The sequence below is a fragment of the Sander lucioperca genome, chromosome 7 (assembly GCF_008315115.2).
Source record: "Sander lucioperca isolate FBNREF2018 chromosome 7, SLUC_FBN_1.2, whole genome shotgun sequence".
Taxonomy (NCBI): Eukaryota; Metazoa; Chordata; class Actinopteri; order Perciformes; family Percidae; genus Sander; species Sander lucioperca.
Genome location: NC_050179.1, coordinates 13,800,402 through 13,813,400, shown reverse-complemented (window position 1 = coordinate 13,813,400; position 12,999 = coordinate 13,800,402). Strand labels below are relative to the sequence as shown.

The 12,999-nt window shown below is 41.6% G+C and overlaps 2 protein-coding genes across 2 annotated transcripts; one reads left to right on the top strand and one right to left on the bottom strand.

Moving 5' to 3' along the window:
- Positions 1–203: 203 nt before the first annotated feature.
- Positions 204–6,336, bottom strand: syt1b (synaptotagmin Ib). The gene is made up of 9 exons (XM_031293367.2): positions 5,973–6,336; positions 4,714–4,894; positions 3,486–3,667; positions 2,999–3,112; positions 2,690–2,857; positions 2,414–2,581; positions 1,196–1,313; positions 798–931; positions 204–683 (listed from the first exon to the last, which is right to left on the bottom strand). Exons 2-9 carry the CDS (start codon positions 4,859–4,861, stop codon positions 477–479), a joined length of 1,239 nt encoding a protein of 412 aa, XP_031149227.1. The 5' UTR covers positions 4,862–4,894; positions 5,973–6,336; the 3' UTR covers positions 204–476.
- Positions 6,337–7,810: 1,474 nt separating this feature from the next.
- On the top strand, positions 7,811–12,519 carry bbs10 (Bardet-Biedl syndrome 10). Its single transcript, XM_031293364.2, has 4 exons — positions 7,811–7,934; positions 9,452–9,651; positions 9,736–10,716; positions 11,664–12,519. The coding sequence occupies exons 2-4, from the start codon at positions 9,461–9,463 to the stop codon at positions 12,484–12,486; spliced, it is 1,995 nt and encodes a 664-aa protein (XP_031149224.1). The 5' UTR covers positions 7,811–7,934; positions 9,452–9,460; the 3' UTR covers positions 12,487–12,519.
- The last annotated feature ends 480 nt before the right edge of the window (positions 12,520–12,999 follow it).

The following is a 12,999-nucleotide window of genomic DNA, read 5'->3' as shown; positions in this document are numbered from 1 at the left end:
CCGCCCCCATGTGTCATGAAAAAATGCCCGTGCCAAAAACCGCTACTGATATTACGAATGTAAAGTACAGACATAATAGCAGTCATATGAGGATCTCATTTCATTAGCCTTTCAATTGTCTCCCTCTGCAGGTTAATCATGTTTAAATAGCAGGTGTAGTGTACAGTTTTTGAACAGCAAAGAAGAGAGGAAACACTCAAAGGTTTGAAAAGTCCTCTGGTTTAATAGCACTGTACATAGTGAAACATTGTTTAAAACTCTTTGTAGCAGTTTAGGTAGAAGCAGGAGGAGGGAATTACTGAAGGAAAAAGGTTTAAAGTCCAAGAGTGACTTGGATAGTGTCAAGGGTAAAACAGGGTTTTATTGGGTAGATTTACTTAGTTACGATTTTTTTTAGGGGAGAGGTAGGAACATAAATTGGAAGTACAGTAGTTGAGGTAAATGCTGCAAGGTCATAGCCCACTGAGGTCACAGTTTCATTTCTTGTTTGAAAGTAGCGCGTTGATTTCATCCTCTGGTTTGAGGCTATGCCATTGGGCTATTGGCCTCCGGGGGTTTGCCAGCATGTCTTCCCAATGGCGTTGCTCAGTCCCAGTGCTGTTACCGCCCAGCAGCACCTTCCCGATGGCATCATTCTTCCCAATCTTATCATAGTCCAACACAGTCACTGCTATCTGCACCTTCTATAAATGAAAATACACACACACACACACACACACACACACACGCACACAAATTAATGCATTTCTATGTGTGTGTGTGTGTGTGTGTGTGTGCGTGCGTGCAAATATATGTACCTCTAGCTGTTCACATGCCACTTCAAAGCTGAAAGACTCATTGTAGTAAGGGTTTAAAGTGTTCTTCTTTATCGTTGTTTTCTTTTTCTTGAGTCTTTTTCCATTCTGCATTAAGTGGATCTTCACATAAGGGTCTGACAGAGAGAACAGAGAAGTTTAATGTCCGAGCAACAGACCAACAGCCTGGCACAAAGGCACTGTTGCAGTAACTCCATCAGAGACACACAATATCTATTGGAGGAAAAAAAAAGTTTAAAATGAGTTTAAAATTATTTAAAAAAAAATGTTTAACTTTATTATGGCACTGAAGTTGTCTGTACTGAAAACCCCCAGCACGTTAGTAACATGGAGCTCTAACTTAAATCTGTGAATCCAGATTGTTTTGCTGCTTGACTCGCCTGATAATCCACCCACATCCATTTTCTTCAGGTTTTTGGCCTCCAAAATCACCACCGTCAGCTTCCCTGCAGTTGGCACATACCTCAAAGACAAACATATGTCTCCAAGCCGCTCACTCTAATACAGAGAAAAAGAAGTGAGTATGCTGTTGAGGAATTGTCTAAAAAAGTATGGCTTCACAATTAATAGAAATATCACATCACAACAGGCTGCAGTCTTCTTCAGAGACAGAGGTGCCTATTCTGTGCAGTACTCCTGGCTTTGAAATATGGTGTGAATACCAAAAGGAGAAAGTATTTGATTTTAGTCAAGCCAAAGAAACATCAAGCATCAGTAACCTTTTTTACCTAAACACAAAGAAACACATCATTGAATTAAAGCTGCAAGCAGCGTTGGACGGGCCCTCGCTCCTCTGCACGCGTCGGGGTTACTGGCGAACGCCGATCCTTGCGACCATGCATTTGCGCGGCACTCAGACACGGCAAATCGTCACCAATGAAAAGGGAACTCTCTGCTGAGTTCACTGATATCTCACACAAGACTCTACGTCATACACTTCATTAGCTGTGAAAAGGGGCATGGCTAAAGCATAGGGGGCGGCCAAACCATGACCAATGAAAACGGAAGTCTCTACTGAGTTCAATGATACCTCACACAATAGTGTACATCAAACGGGTCATTAGTTATAAAAAGGGACGTGGTTAAAGCATAGGAGGCGGGTCAAACCATCACCAATCAAAAAGGAACTCTGCTGAGTTCCTGTTGGGTTTAGGGTATGACTCCAATGACGTTTTTTGTATGTCTTGACATGCTACATATGTTAGTCTCATTAGTCTACGTTAAACGTACTGCAGGGGCTCAATTTTTACAAAGGTTTTGTAGGGGGTGCTAGCGAGCCATTTTTTTGCGCCTATGCCCGAAACCCTTAAAATATGTGGATTTTCACCAGACTTGATGCAACTGCCAATTTTGGTGAGTTTTTGAGTATGTTAAGCCCCTCAAAAAGGCGATTAATTTGCCGTAATAATAATTCCTTCAGTTTCAATAGGGCCTTCGCCGCTGTCGGCGCTCGGGCCCTAATAAAAGGAAACTGTGTAGTGTTTCCCACTAAATAAAAATTTTCGAAAATTTAAAAGCAATTTTTTTTGTTATCCTATTCGACTTTGAGCATCCCTTTTTTCAAGTTCAACTCCTCTCCTCTCACAGTGTGCTCCCACCTCCTCCTTCTCTGCCTTCTGCAGATCCCTCCACTCCTGCAGAGACTGGCTGAAGTCCATACGGCTCATCGGTATCTTCACAGCTCCGATGGCATCGTGTTTTGAGAAACGGTCGAAGTCGTACACAGTCATCACCAGTGTCTTCCCACCCAGCTCAGTGTATGGTACCTACAGAACACACGTCAAAGACTATCCTTTGAAACATATCATGCACTATGTGCTGATGGTGAACTCAGTCAGGATAAATAATTGATTTATCTAGGCTTTTCAATTTACCTTAAACGTGAACGTCTCATTGAAGTTGGGTTCAAGGGTCTTCCTATGAACTTTGGTTTCAAACTTTTTCTTTTTGTCCGGGAGCAGATAGAGTTTAACATAAGGGTCAGAACTACCACCCACATCCATTGCAGGGAGTTCAGCAGCCTGCAAGATGCCGACTATCAGCTAGAATGTGATAGCAAAGGAAAGTAATGACAATGGATGAGGATCTGGCTAATTCACAGAGAGAGAAGTATTAAAATTGTGACATTTTACAGTTGGCAGAAGGTGGGCAAAAATATGCCAAAGTGAATAGCAGCATCTCACCGTATTATCCGTGAAGTTGTAGTCTAATGTGTAATGTAGCCTGCCCAGCTTCTCCTCCTCTTTGGGATCATTATCTGCCAGCTCTGTTTCTTTATTACTTTCCTCTTTCAGTGGCTGCACGCACACAGATCACATGCAGGTAAAAATATATCTTTACAAGTAATCAAATGATATTTGTGCTGTGTTACAGTATATTGGATAGCATTACACAGTCAGAAGCAATTCAACAAAGATAATGTTACCATCTAAAGTTGCTTTATTGTTGTGACCTGCATCCTTGAAGATGCAATACTCCAAAACATCTCGTCTATGACCTCAGCCTTTACTACAATATGAGCAACGTGCAAAACATCCATTAGTCCAAACACATACTGACAGTTTTACTAGTCCTGAGTGACCCCGGCGTCAGGACTGTGATACATTGCAAGGACAGTGTGTGTGTGTGTGTGTGTGTGTGTGTGTGTGTGTGTGTGTGTGTGTGTCCTACCTTGCTGTAACCTCCATCCATTTCAGTGTCAAAGCCTCCGTTGCTCTTCTCTTTTCCCTTTTTCTTGTCCTTTTCTTTGTCCTTGTCCTTCTTTTTCATGCACTTCTTCCAGACACACAGAGCACACGACAGCACCACGCACAAACTCACGATGCAAAGGGCAGCAACAGCCCATGATGGCACTGCCAATCCACACACACACGCACACGGACACGGACACACAGTGTGAAAACACAGTGTAATCAAACATATAGGGAGTGAAGAAAATACCAGGTGCTGATTCAAGTCTGGTAATTTTTAGACCATATTTTGTGGTGGTGTTATACTGTATTAAAATATATTGTAAGGTGTTATCATTTGTCCATCTCTTGTTCTGAAGCATAATTGAAGCAATATATGACTATGATATCAAGTGACATATTCAATATACAAGAGCATTTAAAGCCATAATATGTAGTGAGTATTACTGTTTGTTGGCACCTCCTCCCAGGCTCAACAGCCAGAGAGAGAGAGAGAGAGACCAGCAGTGGTTGGCAGTACTCATAGGGATAAAATGCTCTTTTCTTTTCTTTTCTTGCATTGGTTGTGTTCCAAAGCACAAATAAACACACACCTTATCCTGTCTGTGTGTGTGTGCACCAGTTAGACTTGTATGTTGGTATTAGACGCGAGGGGCAATGTGCTAGTTGGGAATGAGACCAGGCTGCACAACGTGAACGCTATTATTGCCTGGGGGTTACACACCCACTTTGGGCCCAAAGGCTCTTTGCTGGTGCCTTAAAAACACACAAAAATAAGAAGCAAAGCACACTTATAGTGGGTCATAAGTGATCATTGCGAGGGATTTCTTTAGTATTAGTCTATACATTTTTTTTTTAAACATCCAAAAATCCAATACCTATTATACCTTTAACTTGCAGTTTAGATTTTTCGTTTTACATGCGCACAGCTTTACAAGCAGTATGCATAAACAACTTTGGGATGTCTAAACTAATGCATAACTTCCATACAAACAGATAATGCACTTCTAGCAGGGAGATAACTGTCCTGTGTGCATTTTTATACATGATTATATACCTAACTTTGATGCTTGGATGTTACATCTTTCAAGAAGCAATTTCTAATGGCTGCACCATAACAGTACATCAGCTGATTTTATACATTTTTGGTATACCAGACCTGCCTAAAGGTCCACAGGGATGGAGAATGAGTTAGGTGTCTAACTCACTGTGGATGCTGTGCAGTTCACTCATGAACTTGTTGGGACTGTGGCCTCCAGATTGTTTTTGGCCTGGGGTGGTTGTTGCATTTGGCAAGTGAGTTGGGGAAGCGGGGGTGCCCAGTGCAGCCGGGGCAGCTTGGCGGTTCCCAGTCATTATTTGAGGAGTGACAACAGATCCAGAATTGAACTGGCAGAGAAACAGAGATACAGAAAAATATCATCTCAGCCCTTAAATAACAACACAGAAAGAGGAACTACAAATGTGTAAAAATCTAATTTGACAAACAGACCACATAAACACACAGAGCAGAGTTTCCATAAATGCTATTGATCAGATGTATTTGTGGCAATAATCTGCTTATAGACACTGAATGACCATTAGTGTCAAATGACTTCTCCTGTTTCTGCTGGCCTGGCACTAACACTTGAACACAGGATATGCAAGCAGCTGTGTCTGCAAAACCTGCTGACATGAGGGGAGAGGGGCATAGGAGAGGAAAGGGACAAGTAAAGTGGAAGCGTCATGTGTGGACCGCTGCTGTTCCACAGTGAGCTGCCCGGCGTGAGAATCATGGGCCAAGGTCATGCTCAGTATATGAGAGAAAAGTCCCACTGCTGAGACTTTTTTTTTATGTTATTTTTTATTCTGCAGACATCACGGGTATTGAGTATCTGGGTTTTAGTCAGCAGATGTGATCTCACACCCAAGCGGACACTGATCTTTGTTTATGTCTGTTTTGTCTGAAAAGACAGGTGCACTAAATGTATAAATTGGTGTCTTTCTCTCATGTTTGCTGCAGAGTGATAATAAATGACTCAGTATACGCACCATATGGTCCCCCAACTTCAGTTGTTAATGCAGCTAAAACTCTTTCTACAACTGATCTTAAAAGGTTGCACATTCATGACAGTATATGATATAAAATGTCACTGCAACATTTCAGCTCTTTACCTAAAAACATCTTTAGCTTGACATTGAATGTTTTCTCAACCCTCAGAAGAAGCAAATATTTCAGTAAAAAGCCAAATAAAATCACTGAAATTAGAGTTACAAACTGATTAATCATCCATGATAATTTTGTTGTACCCCAGCCTCTATCCGGTAAACAACAGAATGACCGTCACAGACCGGGTTAATATTATTTCCCTGCGTTCATGGGTTTACACACAGTTACTTTTCACACAGCACAGTCGAGAGAGAAATAAATCAAAGTACTTTTAAGTGATGAAACAAAGAGAGAAAACAAAAGGACCCAGAGACATACCTGTATTCAGTTGTCCCCCCAGCAATGTCCAGACTCACAGGTACTGCTTTTCCATACAGAGGTGGAGGAGGAGGAGAAAAGATGACAGGACCAGAGAGGGCAGGAGAGGCGGAGGAAAACAGTGAGGCAGGGAAGAGTTTTTGTATCACTAGTTCTTAGACATCAAGAAGAAGAGTGCAGGTGTGTGAACGATGGAGCAAGAGAGAGCAAGAGAGGGAGGGTAGAACAAGATAGGGTTGGGGTTGGTGGAAACAGCAGCTCGGTCATCTTGTGTTGCTTCCCTCTGTGTTTGTGTGTGTTATGTGTTCCTTGTGAATGTGTTCTTTTCTGTCCATTCAGGTCGCATGGGAGCATGGGTGCTTATTTCTGACGCCCCCCCCCCCTCGTCTTGTGACCTCTGTCCCATCCCTACAGGTCACCCTCACCGGGCCACTGATGCATATTCATTAGCGTAGTGACATGGCTTTTTAAAAGGCTCGTTAGCATAGTGAGAGTTCAGCAATAGAGGACATTTACATTCAGAGTGGACAGCTCTGTTGGTGTGTGTGCATCTGTACATCTGGCAGTAGCTGCAGAACTGTCTCATATTGTCTAAGTATAGATGATGTTGCCTGATTTAGAAACTTAGGATGTGGTTTCTGCAGCAACACAGAGATCAAGTTCCGGCCCCGCCCCATTCACCTTGAGGTACCACAGATGCACAGAGATACTGTACAGAAGGAGGGATTAGACAGAGCGAAAGAGAGGGGGTAGGGGGATGGGCAGGGGAGTGGAAGCTTGACATAACCTGTGTCTATGATATGTAAAAATATACACTATGTATATATGCAAAAAAAATTTGCTTATGACAAACATTTGAGATCAATTGTGATCTTCACTCCTTAAAGTGTGCTATTTTATTATTTTTATGACACAGTCTGGAGGCCAGCTGACTCAAGCCCATGTTGGAATCTTTAGCTAACATGAAGGAAATCCCTCTTTTTGGCCTTAAGCACATTTGTGTATAGAAAATTCAGCTTTATTTATTTTTTGAGAAAGTCCCATTGCGATAAAGATCTCTTTTACAAGAGAGACCTGAGAACAAATTACATATAAACAACATCACAACAGTTCAGTCAGACAAAGCAGTCATCACATATAGAGACACACTATTTTCAACAGTTGCAAATATATAAATAAAAATCTGGTGTTGTGGTTATTAGCTCAACTAAGGATGTTAAATATCTATGAAAATGAATGAAAGAATGTATTGATATAATGTAATTTACTAAAAATAAACTGATTTTCATTTGCAATAAATCATAGCATATGTGATAGTGACGGAGGGTGTGAATAGTGGACGTAAAGCTGCTTTGAAGACATTTGGACTTGTCATTGTAGGAAAAGCACCGCAGTTACTAATAACATAAATGATGGCTTCATTCTTCGAGTTTCCCAGCAACCCATTACAAGGTGACAGTTTTCCAGCATGCAAACACACTAACCCTGAACCCTTACTCTGTGCTTTTACTGTGACATGTCAAAGCCCTATGTGCTGCAAATATGCTTCTGTATTTGTCTACACCTAGCACCACTATGATCAACTCTGTAAAGTCATATTATCAGATTATGAAAGGACATATGATGTCTACAGATGAATGTAAACATCCAAACTAGCATTTAAAATTACGCTCCCATGTGCAGTGAGCATATGTTCTTTATAGGTTTTGTAATACTTTCACACATGCACGTAAAAAGTGAAAATCCCAGCACAGGTACACTTGTACACGTGTACGTGTTACTTGTACATATACAGTGTAAATCATTGTATAACATTGATCTTGGTTGTAGGGATAGAAAACAACTCATACCTCGACTCGCTAGGTGGCAATAGTCATTTCTGATCTAGCTACGCAACAAACCACAGAAGAAGCCTCGTCTCTAGGATACAGAGAAAGCGTACCTGTTGGACTGTAACGTTAGGTGAGTTCTCTCAGATTAAATCCTTCTTGGGAAGGAATGGGTTATTTCTGTTTTTCTGGCAGCTAGGAACTTGTGCTTTTGAGTCATTCCTAGGGTTTATAATGAAATAAGCTCAGCCGCTGACGAGTTCATCATCGCATTGATTCAGCTAGCTAGCTAGCAGATGCTAACGTCAACGGTACATAAGTTATCTTAGCGCTAGTTAACGTCAGTAGTAACGTTAATCAGAAAAGAGTTCGTCGAGTGTATCAACGCCTACCAAGTAAACCAGGACGTCTATAAAGTGAACACTGACAAACGCTGGGTATTTACTTTTGTGAAAACGTAGCTAACATAACGCTACAGTGGTCATTTTAACATAGGAGGAGCTCTCTTTTTGTAGAGATGTATTCATGGTTGATGGACATTGTGGTAACGTTACAGCGCAGAAGCCACAGAGTCTAAATGTTTTTGGGTCTTGTGTAGTAACGCTGTAGCTGGTTACAGGCAATCCAGCGGTTAATAAAGACCTACAGGTGGTTAAATGTATACTTTGCTGTACCACAGCAACTAGATACAGTCTGTGCCAATTTGTAGATCTTAAGCTAACAAAAAGTCTAATCCATTTTTCTTCATTCAGAAGATTTACATTGCACGTTTGCAATACTGAATAATATATTACAGTAGTATATACAGTGGATGATTATTATATAGTAAACACAGATATGAGTTAGAAGTCGTTATTAATAAATTATTATGGGTAATTCATACTCATGTGCACTGCATTTTAAAGTGAGACTATCTTAACATATATATGTAATTAATTTAACATTTAAAACAGAGAATATTAGATGTAGGCAAAGGCCCATAATTGGCATCTGCCATGTGTCAAATAAAGCACAACCCTGCTGCATACATTATATTTTTTAGCCTCTAACGCCCACTTGTAGCATAATATTTGAATGTCTCTGGTATATTCCCTTCTGTTGCTTTTCATGGCTGGCCAAAAACGTGTATCTGAACACTGCCTGTGATGCTAAATCAAAAGAAAAGATGTTTTAAAATTATAAATTAGGGCTGGGCGATAGGGAGAAAATCACGATATTCTTGACCAAATACCTCAATATCAATATTGCGGCGATATTCTAGGTTGACAATTGGTGCTTTAACAAAATATCTTCACACTTAGATTTTAGATAAATAATCATCAGTAATGTGGACATAATGTCTAAGTGGGGAAAAGGCAAATAATAGAACAGTCTGGTAAGTTCAGAGAAGTACATCACTTTACTGTAATGCAGCCTTTAAAACAAGGAAAAGACAACACTTATGTCATATCACGATATTCAAAATCTAAGACGATATCTAGTCTCATATCACGATATTGATATAATATCAATATATTGCCCAGCCCTATTATAAATCCTGGGCCTGTTGCCTGTTTCTGAAACATATATTTATTTTATGCAATTGATACTTGCAATTGCAAGCAATCCCTTGCCTATCCTCTTTCAAACCTCAGCCTGTGTGCCTTTCAGAGTGTGGGGATGCTGCCGATGGAGCATCTTCACCTGGAACATGTTCTGCAGACTGTGTGTGTGTTGGAGTCAGTCGTCCTCCGCAGTTTTGGCCCTGAAGGAGGACAGGTGTTGTTCACCCGAGACACGGGACAGGCAATGTTGAGCCGTAGTGGGAGTCGCATTCTCACTGCGCTACGTCTGGAGCATCCACTGGCCAGGTAACACACACTACTCTTTCACTATGATAGTGTTTGTCAAGTGACATTTTCCCTTTTTTGATGTATTTGTGTTCTTTATTTTAGGATGATGGTGGAGTGTGTCTTGAAACACAGCACTGTAACAGGCGATGGATCCAAGACCTTTATCCTACTGCTGGCGTCATTACTACGGATGATTCAAAAAACGGCTTGCAAGGAGCCTAATGTGTCTCACACCTATAACTCCAGGGAAACAGCAGAGGCTTCCACTGCCAGGCACTTGGCTGACAAAATGCTGGCATTTGCATTGGAGGAGTTGGATGATATCATTGCCATGGGAGTGGTCCCGTATGGATGCTGTCTTTCATGGGAGGATTTCACTGCAAAAACAAAATTACCAGCATGCACAATCAATCACTGTGTCCAAAAGCTGCTGGCATCATTCTTTCATTCACGTCTGGGTCGCACTCACTGTGACTTTATTAGCAACCTCACCTGTGAAATGCTCACTCACTGGAAGTTCAAAAGAGACCTACCGTCCTCATCACTTCAGTTTGTAAATGACAACTTTGCTGCCTTGCATACACCTGTATCAGGCTTCCCTATTAGTTGTTCACGTTTGATTGAAGGGCAGGTCATTCACAGGGACTTTGCTACGCCCTGCCCTCAGACTGACCACCAACCAGTTAAAGCTGTAGTTGTCACTGGGTGCCTGCAGCCAAAATTGCTCAATGCAGGAGAGGTGCTGGTGCTGGGATGTGGAGAGCAAGGGAGGGAGGAGAATTCAAGGAAGGAGAGTAGTATTGTGCAGTTTACTGCCTGGGCAGAAAGATCACTAGAGTGTGTCATTGCAAAGCTGCAGAGTTTGGGTGCCTCTGTGCTCCTGTCTGCAGTGAAACAGTCTGCTGCTGTCCTGGCTTTAGCTGCACAGGCAGAGATGTGCATTGTGGAGTGTGTCAGTGAAGATGAGCTGTCTCTCTTTGCCCAGCTAAGTGGGGCCACACCTGTCTCCGACTCCTGGAAGATTGAACCAGAGCACGTTGCTACACTGACCTTTTGCAGACCGATACTGCTGGGAGCCCATAGGTATAAGGTCTTTCTTTCTCTCTCATTTCCTGCGCATATGCAAAGTAACACACATAGATACTGAAGAGGATATTTCTTGTTATGCACCGTTAGGCTCACAGGCCCTCACTTTAAATTCTGATCCCAAATGTTTTACACTATAAACTATCCTCTTTTGCATATTCGTTAAAAGATCTCTTAACCAATGGACTTAAAATAAAATCACTGAGATGATAGATTACAATTAACACTTTTAGTAACAGTATTTTAAGCTATAAGGCACATGTGGGCTCACTAACTGAGGTTTCCGATACCTCCCAAGTCCAATGAGCAATTCTTTACAGTTTACAGTCTCTTTTTATTCCCTTTGGGCGCTTGGTCCTCCTCCTCCTCAGCATGGGGGATGCTTCATGCATCCCGGGATGGCAGCTGTCTGTTCATTCCTCCAAATGGGATTGACATACACCCCGTCTCCTTGTCGTGACCTTATTGACCAAACGCCTGAACACACATCTCTACTTGACTAGAGATGTGTTGACTTGACTTGACTTGATTTCCTGCCATAAAACCTTTCACACAGAAACACACCATCTCTGAGAAGCACACAATCTTTGGGGTAAACTTTTAACCATATGGTACCCCCTACAACCTTAATTACCTCTATTGTGTCCCTGCTTATCTCATACCCCCAACTCATAAAGCATAAACTAAGTTTATGACTTGACAGCTGAACTTTCTATGCAACCGAGGTCATTCGAACTACTCCCTCAATGATTTGCTCACAGCTCTTTTTGCAACATGCCCAACTGTAACTATAACTGCTAATATTCTATAACCATGTCTACAATAATAGAAATATCTCAATAATACACAGAATTATGAATAATGGATTACACATACCTGTATAAGGATTTTCTTAATCTGGTTTGATTCATGGAAGTTAAAATTGAACTCTTTCTCTTCCACAGGTATGTCCATGTGGCTTTCCATGATTCAGAGGAAAGGGTCACGGTCAAACCCTGTAGTCTGGTCATTTGTGGCACAGGGGAAGGGCAAACTGACCAGTATGCATGTGCATTTCAAGATGCCATCCGCATGCTACTTTCAACTTGGAAGCCTATTGGTATAACTGCAACTACAGCATCAAAGAAGACCTTTCAGCCAGACAAAAGCACGTGTTTACATGTGGACAATCAGATCGTCAAGGCATCTCCCTTCCAGCAGTATGTGTTGGAGCCAGGCTGTGTTATACCTGCTGGTGGGACATTTGAGTTTCTCTTAAACCATGCCCTCCTACAACATGGCAGCAGTTGCTCAATTTCTGATGACACAATTATGGGTGTCCCTGCTGTTTCCCAACTCTTGGCAAATGCTCTACTAAGCGTGCCGCGACATATTTACTCCTACAGTCTGCGGCGTTTCCTGCAGACTCAAACCAGGCTCCTGAGTTTTATTCAAAATCATTCCCACCCTTTCAGCCACGTATACAAACAAGAACACAACACAATCCTCGTACAGGGTCGGGGTAAAAGTGAATGTCCTCTAGAGGAGGGTAAACTAATAAAGCATTGTTGTGGAGAAACTGACGTATCATCAGTTCAAGTTTTTACGTCAGACTCGGGCCTTGAATCTGTCTCCTGTAAATACCAGCTGCTTGTGGCCGTGCTGCAGTGTGTCTCAAGTCTTCTCCATGTGGACACCGTGCTGCACACACACACAGCTTTACACACTCCGTCACACAGACTTGCAAACATTTCCTGGGAGGGTACAGAGGACGAGGCTGAAGACTGAGATTGTATGGTGTCCCAAGATGAAAGCCATAAACATATTCTTTCTCAGTATTTACTCAGGTATCATTCAATAGTTGGAGGAAATCATTTGCACTTTAATGCAGATTGCATGTATGGCCACAGTATTTTTTTTATTTGCCTCACCACAATATATTTGTGATGCATATAATTGTAATGAAAGCTTATACTTCCACTGAGATATTAAATTACATTTCATGGCAGTACTATTGTGTGGTGCAGTTAATAGGCCAATAAAATGTTACGGTGGTTCTGTATCAACCTGTCCTGAATCAAGGCTAGGTTTGGCAATAACAGTAAAAAAAGAAAACATCAAACAACTTAGTGTTATTCTCTGTATTGGACAGAATGTGCAGCTATCAAATAATTTTGTCTGTATCAACTGTGTTAATGTGAAGTGGTGTGAGTGAGTAGATGTTGACGTTGGCCTATTTCCTCTTCCCTATTTCTGCTTCCTTATCTCAGCTTTCCTGCCCTCTTCCCTTGGCCAGTACAC